This window comes from Aspergillus caelatus (assembly GCF_009193585.1).
Source record: "Aspergillus caelatus strain CBS 763.97 unplaced genomic scaffold BDV27scaffold_9, whole genome shotgun sequence".
Classification (NCBI taxonomy): domain Eukaryota; kingdom Fungi; phylum Ascomycota; class Eurotiomycetes; order Eurotiales; family Aspergillaceae; genus Aspergillus; species Aspergillus caelatus.
Window position 1 is genome coordinate 127663 of NW_022475272.1, and position 19177 is coordinate 146839.

Sequence of the window (19177 nt, forward strand, 5' to 3'; positions counted from 1 at the left end):
TGCAAACAGGGCACTTGCACCGAGTACACTATTGACTTCACTCAAAGGCACGAGTTTGATATAACAATTAACCTAGACAGGTCACAATGTATTATAGGTAAGCTCCGGCCCAATGTCCAAGTCTTTGTAAAGGAGTATAAGATGTATGAACATGGTTTGGAACTGGCTAATGGGCATTTCAGCCCGCTTCTTTGCGTATTTAAATCGTCCTTGCTTCTGTCTCATTTCTGTCATATCGTGTCACACGAACACTGTGGTGATGAGTAGACCTTAAGGGATCGCTCGCACACCCTTAGCAGTGTTGAAACATTGGGGCAGCATCAGGAACAATGTATGGAAAGGTCGCAGGCTACATATTGTGAAGCCCTGGTCCTGCTTCTTCATCCACCCTGGCAAGCTAGTCAATAACTAAAAACCGTATTTATTGAAAGGTATCAATGGCAAATAAGCCTGACAATGCTAGCTTCTTCAACCTACGGACACCTCCGAAGCGCATGCCCGATGTAGGCGTGTGCCATTATCAAAATGGCGATAAAGAGCAATGATTACTTACTGGACGAGTGCAAGGGGGTATACTGTGTCGTACAAGAAAAGGAAGTAGAGGTATAAAGAGAAATGATCGACCCAAGGGGCCCGAGTATATGAATGTTCCAACGTCATGTCTTGGCTTTGAGAGTAGGTATGCCAGCTTTTTGTCTCCTTACATTCTTGCATGCCTGTTATTATATACTATTGTATAATATTTTCCTTAGCTAAGCCATATAGACAAATAGTCACAAGGCGGCAAACCTAATGCGATGGGGGTACTAATATCTTGGTACAAATCAAACTACTTCATTGTATTTGGCGTTTTCAGGATCACCTTCTTTCTAGCGGAATAGGTTGAGGAAATTATTCTGAGCAGAAGGCAGCTCTGCCATGGTTGGGACCAGAAAAAAAGAACATAAGCAAGGATCTAAAAGCTATGAGTGAGGAGTAGGTAGAGAATGTGAAAGTCAAGGCTATGATATTCTATCTGCGAATCCATTTCGTCGCCCGAAATATGCATATGACATGTTTGTATTGGGGTCTTTGATCCATTACCCCAACGTCGACAACGGTATAAATGTGAGAATGTATCTCTCAGACATCGCCTTGATTTACTTGGAACATCTCACATCTTTCCTTGTTCTTGCCTACCAGTTTAAACTTTCTCGTATTCCACGCTAGGACAGAGCCATCCATACCTTCCTCCGACTATCTTCAATATGACAATCCAGCAGTACGACACAATCGGGGCAGCATACGGTGATGTACCGAATCTACCAACCGGAAGGCTGCAGGCGGCGGCACTGAAAACCTGTCTTGGGGATATCGAGGGCCTAACTGTGCTTGAACTCGCCTGTGGCCTGGGCTATTACTGCAGAAAGGCCGTTGAATGGGGTGCCAGCAAGGCCGTCGGCGTGGATATTTCCGAGGCCATGGTCGACGCAGCACGTGTATGTGCCAAAGATGACAGCCGGCTTGAGTTCCACGTTGCGGACTGTGGCCAGCCATTTGAATTTGGACAATTCGATATCGTCCTCGCACCTTGGTTGCTGAATTATAGTCGCAATCAGAACCAGCTTGTGGATATGTGGCGGAACATCTACAGGAGCTTGAAGCCGGGTGGCAGAATCATAGGAATAAGCCCGAATGTTCATATTCTGGAGGATCTCGCAGCCTTTCCCAAAGGCCCTCAGTATGGGCAGGAACTGAAGGTGGTTGGTGAGCTGGATGAGGGCGGCCTGGAAGTTCAAGTGACGCTGTTCGCGTCGAAGCCTTTCTCATTTAACAATGTTTATCTTCCTCGCGAGTTGTATGAGAAAACTAGCAAGTTGGCTGGTCTGTCTGCCTTCCAGTGGAAACATTACTCAAAGCCTCTCATGCATGATGTGGACTGGGATGACTTTTTGCGGTGCCCTCCGTTCAGAATCTTCACCGCTGCTCGTCCTGTGGGAGAGGTTGAGTGAGGTATGGGATTACCTTTCGATCAATTATTGAGATGACTTGACCTTTCAAGTAAGAATGTAATATCCGTGGCTAGAAGGAGCCTGCTGGCGGATTTAGATCACATGAATTGAGCTTGTTGCAGCATGTTTGACTTGGTTATTTGCGTCTGATCGTTCCTTTCAATAGATGAATCATATAAATCCCAAGGAAAAACCAAGACTTTCTATAAGGAGGGTAGCTTGTTTAGTAGATCACTTCACACTATACGACGAACCGTTCAGTTAAGCTTTGAGTATTCATCTTGAAATCTTCGATTAAAACTATTTCTAATATACATATGGAAAGGGTTATGGACCTAGGATATCTTCGCACAAACAAAAACACTTTCTATTTGTGGTAAACGTTTGAATACCTTTATTCAGTGATACAGTAAGTCCTGAGCCATAGTCAGAGTATGGTTACACGTAAGACCGTTTTTAGCATCACAATCCGTAATTTCGCAAATAGATAGACCCACCATCACTTTTACCTACCACTGCAATACCGCAAGGGTGGGTACATTGCACAGCTTAAACGGGATTACAAGGGCGTAGGCCATCAGTGTCACAGATACTATAATATGATAAACAAAGACGAGCTGATGCATATACTAACTCTTGCTCAACCCACATGCTTAGCCCTAGTTCCAACATAGCAAAATTAAGAGAGAGAACTTAAGCGCCACCTGCTCCAGCCCTGATATTGGCTCGCTTGTTCTGTAGGAGATTAGTACAGACAAAAGGAGCGTAAATCTAAAGCTTACTGCTAGAAAAATTGCGCAGGCGAGGCTAAGGGCTGCGCCAACGTAGACACACGTAAACCTTTTTCGATGCATGAGTATGATAACCAGCACGACGATCGAGCAAAGAAGGATTATATATAACTCACACGTCACGCCATGCAAGCACAATGATATCCAGCGCTTGCTCTCGGATGTGCCTTGGTAATGTACTTAAAAGTCCACTGCTGGTCCCTGATACGATGCGGGAGACCTGTGCCCGGGGAAGCTTCGGTAACAATTCGTATAGACGGTTTTGAGCGACATTAACAAATGTGGCACCCGTAATGGACAGGCCAAGTGTCATTCCGGTAAGTTGAGCTATCATAATGTTAGCGGTCGGTGTAGACTACTTCACCTGGGGCGAGTCGGTTCACCAAGTATCATTAGCGTCAATCCGTCAGCGCTGTCCGACGGGGGTGTAACGGCTTGGATCACAGCGAATGCTGCTTGAGTATATAAGCCGGCACCTAATCCTAGAACCAGTTCGAGGCCGTATAGGACGCTGGGAGACGTGTGTGTTTCCACAACAGTAGCTTTGTTCTTTGTACTCAGTCATAGCTTGAGGCTTGTTGCAGGTTTACTTCACGTACACATTAAGACTGCTGGAATGAGTGCAAGGACACTTCCGGCCAAATACCATGGCTTATAATACCCCACCCGGGACATCATGATCCCACTTCCCTGAATGGCCACGACTAACATGCAGATGAAGGGGAGCAGCCGGACAGCAGATATGATTGCATTGTCACCTTTCGTGTATTGGAAGTAGATCGGAATGTAGTACACACTCGGGTAAGTTACTATACCCGCCGAGGCACATGCAATAAAAAGAAGAGCAGGTTCCTTTAGCTTAAGTAAATGTATGGGGAATAACCGGTTGTCGAAGGAGGTGATAATCGCGAAGCCCTGCTGTAAAACGAATGTTATCCATAATATACCTGACAGAACGAAAAGAGCAATGATCTGTGCCGCTTTCCAGTTATACAGTGTTCCTCCAAAGTTGATGCCCATCACTAGAGTTGTGAATGCCGCAACACTGAGGATAGCTCCGACCCAATCAAAATTAGTAAGCTTCTGTTGGGATGATAGCTCCGGCTTTACGGAGTTCGATGGGATCACAAAAATATATAACGGAAGAAGGATGATGCCGAATAGTAAGTTGATATAGAAGGCCCACCTCCACGTATACAACTCAAATCCACCACCGACAACGGGACCGAGAACTGTTCCTAGGCCCCAGACTAGCCCACTGTTGCTTAGTTAATTGTAGTTCGTCAGGTAAAAGCCCGATAGATATACGTACGTTAAACTGAGATACTGTGGACGTTCACGGCTCGTTGTATTCAGCGATAGCAGCGTTAGGACACCAATATACATTCCATTTCCACCTACACCAGCAAAAACTCGTCCAACAATCTCAACATCGATAGTGGGAGCGGCGCCGCAGAGTGCAGAGGCCGCCATAAATATGACTGTGAAAATGATGTACAGCCATTTGGCGTTGTAGAGAGTATATAGTTTGCCCACAATGAGAACCATCGCCACGGCGCCAATCATAAACCTTTGTAATACATAGACCTATCAGCAAGCTGTTGTATACGTTTGGGTTACGACACGACCTACCCAACTGACATCCATGGTAAATTCTCCACCGACTCAAAGTGGTTCACAATAGCCTGCCGAGCGCTGATGAGCTGTTTAGAACATTTGAAGAGCAAAGAGGGACCTAATAACGCACCGGTGCAATATTGGCTACAATGGTGTTGTCCAATGCGTAGAGGAAGCTACCCGTCAAGGTGCTGGCCACCAGCAGGAACCACTGCAATAGTCAACAAGGACAACTGTACTCTCTGGGCAGAACCAACCTTGATCCCAGTAATTGGCCGCTTCTCCTCCTGATAGAGAGAGTACTCCCTCTCAACATCATGCTCGCGATGCTCAAGGCGCTCAAGGCGCTCTGGCGGTGTTACATTCGCCATAGGCATACGGTCTTAATTGATATTTGTCGGTCGCTGCTCCTCACGACACTATCTAGCAAGAACAGTAAGCCGTAATTTGGTAGAAGCCACCAAAGCTGTGTTTTGTATTTGTTTGTTTTCCAACTCACCGACATTCCTGATCCCGTCATAAACTAAATATTAAGATATGTCGACCTGGCGGCCCCCTTGCGTAAGTGTTCGGATGGTAGGATGTCGGGGGCATGATGGCAGATAGATACCAATGAAACGCGTGGGACTTGGGCAGAAACAAGTCATATGCCATGATATATGTGAATGTGAGCACAGGGTTTCCATCCCTCACATCAATCTCATTTAAGTTATAAAATGATAGTACATGGCTAGAAACCTTATTAAGGGGGCGATCGACGGACGGGCCGCCTTAATAGCTCTAACCGGATTGGAATTAATCCTATTTTTAAGTTCACTTAGGAGCTTGACTCTTCTATATTAGAGTTATTAGAATACTTTTTAACCCCTAGAGATATTTTTCCACTTTGAGTTATCTGGGTTTAGCCTTTATTTTGAGGTTTCTTTGAGAAAGCGATATCCATAGACCATAACCTCCGACTAAAATTATATTGGCTATCTCTAAGGCAGTCAGAGCGACCGTTTATGCCCCACCCTAGACTAGTCAGAATGAGTACCATGGAGGCATCAAATGGCGATACCAGTAGTGACCTCGACAGCCGTCGTAACGAGTAAAGGACAGGTATCACATTCGGCAATCCAGACCTTAATTTGAAGTGGAGCTTATTATTTGCATTTGTAACCTGTTCTGTTTTCCAGTTGTTGGACAAGTATCCATTGCACTATGAGCCAGTGGAGGATCTCGTGAGAGATGCGAGGTTGAGTGAGGTTGTAGCAGATATTTCTTTCAATTGTAGTCTTGTTTGGATTTGGATATTAATGCCAGCATAGGCCGATATGTATAGGTATCTATATAGAATATTTGAGAATTGAGATTCTGACTGTCCATCATCATGCTTAATACTATATGCAAAATATTTACCACTGTCCAGTCTACATGGGTTACCTGAGATAAACCACAACCCCTGAACCTTTGGATGTATAGGACAGAGGATAACCTATTCTAGCTATATTACTACAAAGTAGTCGGTGGAGACAAAAAGCAATAAAGCATGCTACATTAGAATGTTTAGGACGGATACCCGATATCTGATCGAGCAACGAACCAGAGAACTTAGCTTTCTGATGTTCCAATCAGACATGAGAAAGTGTACTATGACTGGCCTGCTCTTCTCCACGTGTCAGCTATAGGTCTACTATCCACGCTAAATTGTATTGTACTGTGTAACCAGACGCTCTACTTAATTTCTCATCGACATCTGCCATGTTAGGCCATAATAACTGATATCCTATATAATTCTAACCATCCTGCAGGCTAAAAGGTTCAATCTAATTTCATTTCATCTTTCTCAGTATCATTTACCGCACCATATCTTCATCAGGAGCTCGACAGCTATGCGAGTGAGTCTCTAGCCTATCGCTCAATAACGTCTTGCAAGACAGTCACGAAGGCCAAGTATCTCATTCTACATGGTCCGGCCTATATATTAGTAGGAGCGCATGTGCCCTGGTTTGAATATGCCCTCTGGGGCGTATTCACCTCTCAGGTATCTGGATATTGTTGTGCTTTTGGTTGGCAGAAGGTATCACTTAACCAATTATATATCCAAGATTAATAGTGATAGAGAACGATTCCTCTCTACGTTGCACCGCTTAATAGTACATTTATCCACGCTTCCGAACTATAAGACTACCGCCGCGAAGCACCCATCCACTCCAACACCATCATTGTGCTTTCTCACCTTGCTGCTCTCGAATACTGGGCCGGAACGGATAATAATACTACAAGCGGTGGGGCCATCCTCCTAACTAGGATCATTGGATATGAAACTGGCCCGCATGTTGGCCAAGGAGTCTACGGCGGTGAAATCCTTGACTACTGTTGTCACTTTGGGACTATCTTTGGTCCTACTGCCGCAGTTGTAGCTAGGAAACTCTTCAACCTACCTGTTAACTTAGCTTGTTGCTGTTCCAGAGTGAAATAGGGATATCGTGATGGCCTAATATCAGCGGATTCATCTAGAGCTGGATGAAGACGGCGAGAGCAAGACGTATACAGAGATGGTAGGAGCACCGCGAGGGGATCGAATGCCCCTGACTAAGCAGGAGATTTTGAACAAGTGGCGACAGATAACAAACGGAGTGATTAATCTAGAGATAAAGGAGGAATTTGAACAGTTGGTGCTGGGTCTGGAGAAAATGCACAACATGGCAGAGTTGGCGACGATTTTACATCCTACGCGCGAAATTGTTTGGCATGAAGTTAGTTGTTCCTCAAGATCCAGATAGTGCGCCGCCATTTTTGCTGTTGTAATTGGTTGTCCACTCGCTTCCACTCTCTTCCTCAGTACTCTCGACTTCATCTTGAATCTTAACCTCACGCAGTTCTAGGCCATATTTGGCCTGTACTTCTTGCTTGGCATCCCGTAAATATAAATCCCGTAGAAATACTAACTTTTTCATCAAAGTATAAGAGGACCCAGAATGTTGATGACTGGCTCTGACTATGATAACGCTTTTCAATGTCCCACCAGAGTAAATGCAGCGTGGCTTTGACATCGAGGCTTTCAGACTCTATGTGTTCTTTGGATGCGCTAGAAGGACGGACTTTATCAGATCCCTGGTCATTTCGATAGCTATGTACTAATTGTTGTGTGGCCCGAGCATTGACCACTTCCATATACCGGTGCACATACTTTATACTTCCTTTCGGATAGACACAACGCCTCCAAGGCCCCATCAGGCAAACTCCCGAGGGATACCACTCGCTTCCACCATGCGCAAGTATCGCCCTGCGGTCATCGCGCGCAGTTGTTTGCCCCAAATCATCATCGGAATCACAGTCAAATGCGCAATAAGACCCATCGCCATCATCTGGATGTAGGCATTCCCGTAGCCCGAGTGGATCAGCCACGGTTGCACTGCGAATACGAATGTCATGCCGATCAGATTGCGGAAGATATTAATCAGTACTAAGGATTCCGGTGCCACCGCCCGATACGAGTCGAGGATATATGTCTGCGTTTCATTAACAGCTGAAGGGATATTGAATAATATTTAGACGACTGAAATCTTACCTCTCCAATAATCGAAGATGCAGTGAATCCGAAAGCCATTAGCCCCATTCCGAACACAGGACATATCCAGTGGACTCCGGCTTCCACGCCCTTACCGTACATGACTAAACCGCCCGAAGTGATGACGGCAGTCAGGGCTAGGAGGATAAGCCTGTGCTCTGGTTCTCGAATACCATTGTTGCGGCGCGCGGCAACGATGATGAACCAGTCGCTCACATTTCCTGCGAATACAGTGCCTAGAATGGAACCGATAAGGGCGGCGGAATTGGTAAGACCTACTTTCTCGCCACTCCATAGATAAGGTGGGCCGGTGAAGAACTCTGTCCTAGATTAGCGAGCTGGGTTAGGGGGGGGGGGATTGGAAGCAAAGCTACGTACGGGACTCAGTCGTGAAGATCGCAGCCCACCAGCAAATCGAGACACCGGTAAATACACCTGCCCAGAGAACAGGTGGAAAGAAGGCAAGTTGGTAGGGACGAAGAAAGAGATCGCGCCAGCTTTCGCTGGGATTCACACCCCATGAGTGCAGCGGATGAGTCTGCCAGTAGGGCTTCATCTTAATCGCATTGTCGACATATCCAGTTTCGGTCGGTTTACAACCCTTCTCGGATGGAGGCTCCCTGTTTCCTTCGTGTGGAAGCGTCGCCCGGGGTGTGTTGTACGATCTAGGGTAAAGCGTTTCCTCCAGGGCGAAGAAAAGGACCAGGGCTAAGACAGCCTGATAATGTTAGCATCGTAGTTCAATTAATGGCTTAAGGTGTTTTAAGTGTGGGTGAGGATACTTACAAAGCCGATCGCAGTGATCCAGAAACACCACCGCCAGCTCAAATCTACATACACATAACCTGCAACAAGCGGCTAACCTGGTCAGTTTTGCGGCTGTACCTTTCCCAGGAGGGGGTTCCCTTACGACCACGAAGGCACCGGCGCTGTACGAAAGGGCCCAGTATCCAACTTTAGATCCCATTTGGTGAGCAAAGTAAGTGTCCTGCAAGGAAATCTGGGGAAGACCCTCCTTTGGACCGCATCCAAGACCCTGTGTGGATTAGTTCAATTCCAGAATTGAAGGTAAACAACTCAGTGATATCGCACCCAAAATACATTAAACGTTACCCAAACTCCCCAGTTAGTTTGAACAGCTCCAATGATACTGCCGACCATGGCGATAAGAAGTCCCATGATATATACCGGGCGACGGCCGATCTTCATCGCGACAGGTTGCCAGAAGGCCGCTCCAACGCCACTGAACAGGAATAGAATAGCGCTCCTACATTATCGCGTCATTATAAGCCGGGTCATTCCAAAAACTAAAGAGACACACACACACCCCGTATTCAACCCATCGAAAGTTGTGTTCAGATCTGGCGCGAGGCCGTCATACGCGACACCATAGAAATTGATCCTGGGAGTAATCAGCTTCGGCTGCTCCAACGAGGTAGAGGTACGTATCAAGGGTTGAGTACAAGCCGTTCATGAAAAATGTATAGATGCATATTAGAATGAGATGCTGCTTCTTCCGCGCTGGTGACCAGTTCTATTGCCTGTTAGAGTACTTTGATATGGCAATTTCACAAACGATATCCACGTACTAGAGGATCATTTGGGTTGTCTGAGGGAGGTGGGATGAGGACAATCTCGGTGTGCTTTCCGGCCGCATGTTTTGTGGATTTCTCACGTGTCTCTGTTGGCAACCGTTATCACATTATAAGTATTTGCTGTTTGAGAAGGTCACCAAAAGAAAGGAAAACAACAAAAAAGAAAAATTAAACGAAATAGGATAAAGAAAAAGAAGAGTAAGAGCTAACCATCGACCAAAAGAACAGTACCCGGAACAAACGGAGGCTGCGTTGTTTCTGAGGCTTCGAGCGTCATGTCGGCTACCGGATATCGTAGCTTGCAGGCGGGGAATCAAGGGGCTCGACAACAGCAATCAAAGCACGAAACTCCGAAGGATTTGGAGAAGACGATAAATTAGCTTGGGTATCTCTGAGAGTCATTACAGATAGGTGCATTGCTACTCTCGCTAGCTTAGAAGAAGCAAGGGATGTATATATGAGCCCCGCAACATATGGAAGATATTCCAATCACCCCCTAGAGGGGTTGTAGATTCAAGAACACTGGATGGCCTTCAGCTTCCTACAAAACGAAAAGGCCAGGTAAACTAGAATTACCACTAAAGTGCGAAAATTAAAAGCAACAGGGCCTCAGCCCATGAGAGCGTCGAAGATAAAACTCCCCACCGACCGTCATAGACTTTCTCCGTCTAACAAGTCCTCTTGGCATCGCTCTAAAAAAGTGATCGACAATCGACCATGGCTAGGATTGACTAGAGATGCCAAGGCGGAAGGCGTTCTTTCGCTTCCGTCGATATTGTTGTCGCTTCGTGTAGATTGACTTTCTAAATTGACTCTATAATAGGGTCACATATACCTTCACTTGTCATAAAGTAGCAAAAAGGGCTTTACGGACATGTGCTGTGTGCGTACCCTAAAGAGCATAATCCTAGTGGGATGGACAAGGCAATTTGCGGGCCAAATATAACTTTGTGCGGATGCCCTATAATTTCATGACTAATGAATAGAAGCACGAACGATGTCCTACTGCCAGGGTTCTACCAGGGGATTTTTTCATTCTCCTATTATCGACTACCCTAGGCATCGCTAGTTCATTACTCACTGACCAATTGTGAAATCCCAGTCAGACCTTATTCCCTATATTGCACCACCTCCACCGTCCGGTAAATCCCCGACAGAGACTGGCTAGTGCGGTGTGAAACATTCCTCTCCACCGGCTTCTCCACATCCTCAGTCGTGACCGTAGCGCGGTAGTGCCGTTCGTGAATGGGCGATAACTCCAACCCCCTATCGAAGGCTCTGAATCCCCCGTTTTCATGGTCGGGTTGCGAATGCTGCACGATGGACTCCGTGGATTCGTCCATGTGACTCAGTCGGGACCGTAATCGCGAGTGATGCGTGTTCGTTGTACGACGGCCACTAGGGAATGAGACACCTTGTCTGCCGTACGAATTTGCGAAGGAGCTTAGACTGAAAAGTTCACGAAGAAGGGGCCATAGAAGGGGCACGTTGGCTACGTAAACGGCTGTCGCGACTTCGGCGACGTACCATCGCTGTCCAGGTTAGTTGGGGATAGGACTCCACCTGGGCGTTATAGCATAAGCAAGGAGAGGCGAGTGCGTACTAGGAAGCTAACGGTATATTCTTCGGTGAAGTTAACGTAACGATTGAGGATTGCCATGAGGATCTGTATTGGTGTAAGCTGTAAAGGCTGGATAGATTGCTTTTTAATGTTGAGACCATACCACTATCAACCCCAGGCTGAACACAGCGCAAAGAATTAGCTTCCTATACTATGTCAGCAGTTAGGTTCAGATGGTAGGTTGATGTAGTCTTGCCGTTTGAGCGGGATCTGCGAACGTAGGACAAGCGGTATTGGAATACACAACATCATCAGGTCCGATGAAATGTTAAACGCGCTCGTAGTAATCAAGTGGTCATAATAGGTGGCACATTGCGCTGCGGGTGGATTAGCAACATAGTTGAGTTGGGCTCAAAGGATACGGGCATACTTACAGTCCTTGGTTGGCACATCCCCTATATTGCATTACGAGTTAATAAACAGGTCGCTATGGATTTACGCAGAAAGGGCACCCACAGTACATGGTGACAGGCGGACCACACCAAACAGCGCAGAAGAGAATCTCGATTATCACAAAGGATGCCGCAACGTAAACAGCAAGCACCTTCACTGCTGAATGCTCTCTCAGACCCAACCTGTGGACGAGTATCAATAATGATCAGGGCTAATGTAGTCATCCAGGAGGAGGCATACGTCAGTCGATTATAGATAATCAATAAGCAAGCCTTCACTAGCCACAGAGAGACCAAGGTGAAATGTTCAAGTATGAAGGTCATTATGCTGCCGTAGACAGCATCGTCGTGCTCTTCTTCCGTAAGCGACAGTGCCTTTTCTAGGGGAATATAGTTACTCCCATGCTGTGCGGTCTCATTTACGCAGACAACAACTCCGGTGAAGGTAAACTGGTACTCCAAAACCAGTCGGTTACTATCGCTTTGAGCCCATAGCATGTTCGGTGGATGTAGATGAACTCACCAAAATGACCACCATCAGGTAGTCATCAGTTTGTAATTTCCTCCATGATTTCCGTGCTATACGCCGCGATGCCCTGTATCTTGTCAGGACCGAATTACCGGGGAGATAAATGCTACACTTACATGCGACACGCGATAAGAAGAACGCCTGTCAGGTACACTGAGTTAGCCCGCAGCACATAGGCAGAAGAGCTAGAACAGTACCAAACACATATAGAGTCCATGTTTCAATAGCCAGTGTTCTAGCAAATGGGTCCATTCCTCAAGGATTGTGATGGCAAATGCCGAGTACGTGGGAGAACAATGCGATTTTGGAAGAGAAGCTTCCAAGAAGTAGGAACATGCCCCATCGTGTGTTTACCCACATAGCATACTGTGTAAATCAAGCATAATGCGATCCAATTAAGCAGGGCGGGCAATATGGGTTTTGTACTATGCATGCATACTCTGCTTCGGGATGGCGGGGGCGCCTTTTATTGGTTGGAGCTCTCATGATCAGCATATAGGCTAGGATAAACGAATAATAGGAGACGAATTAATTTATTCCAATTCCCCTAGTCTACCTAGTGGGCGGTTCTACACAACGGTCACTTTCCGGAAATTCTTCATCTCCATAATGTCGATCAAAGCACTTGGACCCCATTCTACAGTATCTGTTGCTGGTCCCACTAAGCACTACACGTCGTATAATACTTCACGGTGCTTGGCCTTTATGTTTGGCGCAGCCCTTCAGGACATTCGACAGCATCTGATGAGGTGTAAGTTCTTTGTGAAGAGGAACACGGACATTTAGCGCGCACATATCCAGCAAAGGCTCTCGGATAATAAAGGATTCGCTTTAATGCAACAAATGACCCACATATGGGCCAGGTAGGAGAAAAAGGGTCCGATGGTCCACCTGACCCACTAGAGCTTGATTGCCATCTTGGTCCTGTAGACCCACTGCAAAGGGAGAAACGTCGGAAGTTTTCAGGTTCAACAGTCAAGGCTTGCCTATAATAACGCAATTATTCTTTTTTATCGTTCTCAGTTAGACGATGTACGGTCATTACATAGCTGGTCCCTAGTTGATCCTAATGTTGGACGTCCAGTGGATGTATGAACTTGTGTTGTTGTCGGTTGGTCTTGGGTCTTGCTATTACGCAGGATGTCAGTGCCTAGAGCTTCCATCCACAGAGGGATCAAGCATACAAGGTCCTCCAGTATCTCCCACTCAATACTTCATTAATAGATATATTCAGCCCACCTCTGAAGATGTGCGCAATCCTGTCGAGGGACCGGACTGTGCAAACTCAAAATGTCAGCTATAAAAGCAAAGCGAGAGATAAAACCATTATTGGGAGAGTAGTATACAATGGGTAACAGCCGCCAGGGGATGGTCTAATCCAAAGACTACCCCACCCAGACTCCCAGAGATGTGAAAAGGCCTCTACGTTGATCCACTCCTGTGGAACAATACGTAATACCAATGAGACAATTATGTGAAATAATACTAGGTGCAACTTTGAGTCTCATCAAGTTTAGCACCAGGAATGAGGGGTATCGTCCTATACACCTTATATAAGATGATTGGACATTAAGAAGCTTATACTAGACCTAGTCATGCGGTCTGGACCAACGCCGAAGATGGGCTTCAGCAGTCTCATTAGCGTCAAGCCCCACCCAGTGGGACAACCTGGTATCACGGTGGCTGGATCTTTGTCACTTTAATTAGGAAAGCTTTGTCCCACGGAGGTGATGCTAAGCGCGAGCTCAAGTGTTCGTTTGTTCAATGGGGCTCCGTATCCTGGTTGCTCCTTCCTCTTTCTTGAGCTTGGTTTGACATTATGGGAAGATATATAATCTATAATTCATGCAGCCCTCCAGAGCTATCACTTATTCGCGAGCACGAAGCATGAGTAATGATCTAAACATGAATAGTATGCATCGGGAGACACGTATGCTAAGAATGACACTTGGCTGGAAGGTAAAGGCTATCCTTTACTCTGGCCTTCCTCCTTCCCTTTTCAACTTTGATCTCGGTTACCCCGCTGGTTATAATATCCGATCATACCGCTGAACTACCATTTGCCATGCCTTCGAAACAACATATGCTTTTCCCTAAAGGACCCGTAAGGGAGCCACCAGGGAATGGCTCCTCACACTATACCCAAAAAAGAGATGGGATGGCGTGCAATGAGTGCCGGATGGCAAGAACGTAACCAAGCTGAAGTTTCATAGGAGGTCTCTTATTCCCCACTCTTACATAATCTCTACTGAATGATCTAATAGTGCGATGGGATGAGGCCGTCATGCTCTTCCTGCATTCAGCATTCAAGTGTTTGTCAATACGGTCTTGATGGAAGAAACAGAGACGCCCTAAGAAATCAGCAGTCATCCTGTTGCCCAGCATGGCAAAGCACCGATTGATTCTTTATATGATACAGGTTGTGGAATGATTCCAAGCGAAGGCTTCACTCGCAATGCAATAACAGCGTTCTTTTCTGCAATTGCCTCCCTTTTCTATGTTATACTGCCGGACGATTGTGATCGTCTTATACATAGAATATATCAGGAGGAAATTGATAGTGAGCGATGTGAAGTCTGCGAACTCAGTGCTATTGCCGCTGTTGGATGTCGATATGACAGTGCTGAGATCCCCAATGAATATATCGACCAATTCTGGCAGCAGTCCTTGCTTCTAGTATATGACGCAATAGAGGAAGCCGATGTACGAGCATTGCGGGTTCTTATCTGCTTGGGAATGTATTTGATATTGGATAAAAGTATGAGTGCAGGGGTTATAATTGGTAAGATCAGCACTAAGCCTTTTCAAGCAAATGAGGAAGTAAAGAACTTGTATTTCTTGAGACATAACATCAGAGCCCGAAGATGCATTAATACTGTTGTAACGAAGACATATCAATAGGGGGTTACAAGATCCCGATCAGTTTAGCAGGGATGAACAGCTAACGATAAACATCACAGGATGCATGGACTATGTGCTCGAATATATTTAATAGGCTAACCGTCAGTGTGTTTGTACGAAAGTTTGATAACTGTGCTGGGGGACAATGAACTATCTTGCACACGGGCTGGCTATTAAGAATTACTTTCTACTCAGTCAGCTAGTAGTTACAGATGGGTAACTATTTCATATATGTCCTTTTCTTCTGGCAAATGGTGAGTCGATCGTACCGAAATTAATCTTATTATACCTGCCATCTCTATCACGGCCTTTCTTTTTTCTTTCTTCTTTCTTTTTTTCCTTTTTTTTTTTTTTTTTTTTAAATTCTAGAGATTCTCTACTGTGTCTGAGAGGAAAGTTGATATTGACATGGAGGGAATTGTGATTAAGCAAGGCACTCAGATTGTTCATACCTTCGAGAGCGAGAGCCTCGGTAAAGTGCTGTGTAAATTGGGATGCCGCGGCAGAATGAGTAGAGTTGGCAAAACAAACGGCTCAGCTATTAATATTTGACGCTGAGTTGCTTGCAATACGCCGCTTGGTCTACCCGAGCTCAATCAGTGAGATTAAGTGAGAGTGTCGAGGTGCCACTTGTAGCAAATCCACATGGTCCGGTTCCCTTCCACAAGAGGAAGGTCGACGCCGCAGCCTAAACTAGCTCGACGATCGTCCCCGTTGATTCCCAATTGTCACTCCCTGCATTTATATCAGTCTCCGATTCGGCCATTGAATGACACACATATACTCACGACGGCATGTAAAGTCGGGAATAAGTCTGTATTTGAGATGGTTATACAGGGAACCACCTTGATATATAACTGGCCGTCTTTACGCTACTCTAGTATGATAAATATGAACGCTCACCATTTACACAGGAATCTTTGAGCTGGCGTCGGAATATCGAGCATCATTGTAAGGATAGGGTACTGTCCTAAGAGCCAGAATATGCCCTCCATGTCCTTCTCGGTCTTAGTGGCCTCAATAATTTCCGTTGTCGCTTCGTCCACTGTGACTCCGATCGACAGCTTTCCCGATAATTGCAATGCTAGTTGTCAAGCACGTATCGCGCAAGCCTTAGCACGGGAACAGGCGGGTTGGGTCAATCTTAATATATCAACTGATCCTTTTTACGCAAATCCAGCAAATATTTCTGATTATGCCGCCGGTGACATCGTCAAATGGGAAGATGTACCGAGTCAGCAGTACACGACAGTTGGTTATGATACTCCTCCGGCAACTACATTGTCCAGATTCCTCTATATGAGTGAAGACATTGATGGTAACCCTATACCAGCCAGTGCGTTTTTGTTACTTCCTTTTACCAATCACGACGGTAGCGGAAAACCACTCCGAACGATTGTTTGGACGCATGGAACGGCAGGCATTACCCGACAATGTGCACCCTCGAATAATAAGCAACTCTACTACGAATGGGAAGGCCCATTTGCGTTAGTTCAGCAAGGTTATGCCGTCATTGCCCCCGATTATGCTGGCCAGGGTAGCGATGTTCCCATGGGTTTCATGTACGAGTCCGGTGCATTACACGCCCTAGACGTGAGCTTTGCACTCCAGGCCGTGAGATCAAAGCTTCGAGATCGGATCACCCATGAATGGGTCGTGGTGGGCCACAGCGAGGGCGGCATGACTGCATGGCGTGTTAATGAACGAGAAAAGCGAAACGCGACAGGGGGTTTCCTGGGCGCCGTTTCAGGGGCCCCGGCGCTCCGGCCGCTCTCCCTTATCCCACAGTCATGGCGCCTCGCGGGGAATGGCCCTGTTCATGATGTTGTTTCAATCTTTGTTCTGCAGTCTATTTCGCGGCTCTTCCCTTCCGTCAAGGTCGAAAACTACGTCAGCGATATCGTCGCAAGCCGGATCCCAATCGCTCAGCAAGGATGCTTGGCAACTGGTTCAACGATTTATGGGAATCTCACATTGCCGCAACTGTACAAGAATATAAGTTGGATTCACCATCCGGATGTCATTGAATGGCAAAAGAGCTATAATGGCGCCGGCACTCACGAATTGGCAGCTCCTATGCTGGTCCTTCAGGGAACGGCAGACGAGTTGGTCTATGCAAACCTGACGGAATGGGATTACGATCATACATGCACCACATTCCCTAGCAGTGCGATGCAGCTTTATATTTATCCCGACCTTAACCATGATTTTGCTTTCATTGCTGGGCAGGCGCAATACTTACCGTGGATACGCGACCGGTTCGAGAATGTCTCATTGTCTGCCGCATGTAACAAGATGACTGTAGCACTATCTGGGCCTGTTTAAGGGGCCGTGGGGATGTTGGCAGGTGAAGGTACTTGCCCTTGTGTATAGCCTGTCCGAAAGTTTCCATTGAAGAATAAATCTGTGTGGCAAAAAAGAATTATGTGGTATCTAGGGTCGAGAAGTGAGGAGCTGTAGAGCATTCTATATAGCGTAGTGAAGACAATGAGCCCTTATGCTAAGGTGTTGTGCTAATACAGGCTGATACTCTGGAGACTGAAATGCTAGATTAGACATAGTTACTGAATTTCTCCCTTATGCCTGGTGTTATTGTAATGTTAATCATGATTTAGTCTTCATTGGGATTATTGGCTGGCTAACATAAGTCCAATTCAGCCATGAAGTTGAAGTGCCATGGCTTTATCCTTAGTTTAAACACTACCTAGTTACTTTTGTTTTCTTTTCCTCTTCTTTTATTTATTTATTTTATTTTCCCCTTTGAGCGGACAAGAGTGCGCAACTGCCTCCAACGTGAACTAGTGGTACATGTATTTTGCAAGACTAAGGATGTGCTATAGAAATCCGGCGTGGTTGGCACCAGATTTTCTAGGCAGCAAGGCCACTAAGAGGGACGGCGGCCTAGGCCATACCCCTAGCCCTCCAGTTACTTATGGAGCATGCTTGACTTCCTTTATCACTTGATGAAGTTTCGACCAACCTGTTACAGCCTTATTGAACGGCCAATTTTCTCACGTTTGCTGACCGGTGATTTTTCTCCACCATGGCCGCCTTTATCCCATCACTGCAAAATAACATAGGTTTCCGCCGTACATTACAGCTGGTGGAGCCACACAGCCTAGAAGATACCGTCCAACAGCTCTGGCAGGCAATAGTAAGCAGTTGGTTCCCCAGTAATGAAGGCTACATGTGGAGCATCAAAGGCTCCGCGCTCACCCAGGATGATATACCCAATATCACCGTAATTCAAGTCAAGGAATTAGCCCAAGATCCTGAAGCTTCAGGCGGGTGGTCCGAGCGCCTAATCTTGCTCGTCGAATGCAAGCGCCCATCCAGTGGTATTCCAGTGGCCTGGGACAACACCATCAGTGCTCAGTGCCAGAATGATCTGTCCCAGACTAACAACGAATCTGGAAAGCTCTTTCGGGTTGTCGCGATTGGCAGGAGAGCAAGGTTCTATCAATTCAATGGCGAGGTACTACCTGATCAACAACTGGTTCAACTTCACAAGGGCACCTTCGATGTGAGCGACCCCGCCGGTATCGCACAGGTTGAGAGCATGATGAACTATATCAAGGCAAATTCCTAATAGTGGTGTAGCAGTAGCTATACCGAATGCAGGACGTGGTGTGTTTCTTGCAATAAGGCTCTTTCTGTGTCTGTGGTGTAATTCCCAAATATGATCTGTTTGCAGGTCTCCTGGTTGTGGACCGCTGGGGGTGGTTGCAAATAATGACAATGAGTGGTTCCATCGTTTCCGATGACTCTTAACTCTTATAATGGGTTCCCTGTTACAATATGTGTGAATTATATGCTCTCTCTCTCTGTTCATTGTGGGTATATCAGTTATGTTAAACCTCGATTCAATCGTGCACCTGATCTAAGAGCTACAGGTGTACAAAACATACTCAGAGGTTATAGATTAAGATACTATGCTCGTTACCTCGAGTGACAGGAAACTTGAATATATAAACAGATATTCGAGTGGAGCACCTAGATAGTACAGTGATAGGTGATTACCTATTCGTTCCTGCAACCTCGCCGACAAAGGCCGTCTTTGGGCTTTACCAGGCAGAGTTGCTAAAAGCCTCGTTCTGGCAACCTTTGCAATCCATACAAGCACGCAGAAAACCATTATCCGTTTATGTGTTCAAGAATACGTGCGAGTACTAGTTAATTGGCAT

General features: G+C 46.1%; 6 protein-coding genes across 6 annotated transcripts; 3 read left to right on the forward strand and 3 right to left on the reverse strand.

Moving 5' to 3' along the window:
* Positions 1-1215: 1215 nt before the first annotated feature.
* Positions 1216-1991, forward strand: BDV27DRAFT_172378 (class I SAM-dependent methyltransferase; the record flags this gene model as incomplete). Its single annotated transcript, XM_032075855.1, has 1 exon — positions 1216-1991. Exon 1 carries the CDS (start codon positions 1248-1250, stop codon positions 1989-1991), a length of 744 nt encoding a protein of 247 aa, XP_031932798.1. The 5' UTR covers positions 1216-1247.
* Positions 1992-2684: 693 nt separating this feature from the next.
* BDV27DRAFT_152799 (major facilitator superfamily domain-containing protein) lies at positions 2685-4776 on the reverse strand (the record flags this gene model as incomplete). Its single annotated transcript, XM_032071644.1, has 9 exons — positions 2685-2726; positions 2774-2831; positions 2899-3109; positions 3166-3324; positions 3382-4040; positions 4095-4352; positions 4415-4467; positions 4530-4610; positions 4657-4776. 9 exons carry the CDS (start codon positions 4774-4776, stop codon positions 2685-2687), a joined length of 1641 nt encoding a protein of 546 aa, XP_031932799.1.
* A 2841-nt stretch (positions 4777-7617) lies between these two features.
* Positions 7618-9827, reverse strand: BDV27DRAFT_152800 (major facilitator superfamily domain-containing protein; the record flags this gene model as incomplete). Its single annotated transcript, XM_032071645.1, has 10 exons — positions 7618-7896; positions 7956-8275; positions 8334-8673; positions 8742-8813; positions 8866-8991; positions 9048-9222; positions 9283-9357; positions 9419-9489; positions 9545-9636; positions 9761-9827. 10 exons carry the CDS (start codon positions 9825-9827, stop codon positions 7618-7620), a joined length of 1617 nt encoding a protein of 538 aa, XP_031932800.1.
* An 832-nt stretch (positions 9828-10659) lies between these two features.
* Positions 10660-12344, reverse strand: BDV27DRAFT_172381 (uncharacterized protein; the record flags this gene model as incomplete). Its single annotated transcript, XM_032075856.1, has 9 exons — positions 10660-11082; positions 11154-11216; positions 11275-11317; positions 11368-11488; positions 11546-11566; positions 11628-11746; positions 11805-12013; positions 12087-12159; positions 12265-12344. The coding sequence occupies 9 exons, from the start codon at positions 12342-12344 to the stop codon at positions 10660-10662; spliced, it is 1152 nt and encodes a 383-aa protein (XP_031932801.1).
* Positions 12345-15977: 3633 nt separating this feature from the next.
* BDV27DRAFT_172383 (alpha/beta hydrolase family protein) lies at positions 15978-17328 on the forward strand (the record flags this gene model as incomplete). Its single annotated transcript, XM_032075857.1, has 1 exon — positions 15978-17328. The coding sequence occupies one exon, from the start codon at positions 15978-15980 to the stop codon at positions 17316-17318; it is 1341 nt and encodes a 446-aa protein (XP_031932802.1). The 3' UTR covers positions 17319-17328.
* A 708-nt stretch (positions 17329-18036) lies between these two features.
* BDV27DRAFT_152803 (uncharacterized protein) lies at positions 18037-18582 on the forward strand (the record flags this gene model as incomplete). Its single annotated transcript, XM_032071646.1, has 1 exon — positions 18037-18582. One exon carries the CDS (start codon positions 18037-18039, stop codon positions 18580-18582), a length of 546 nt encoding a protein of 181 aa, XP_031932803.1.
* Between the last annotated feature and the right edge of the window lie 595 nt (positions 18583-19177).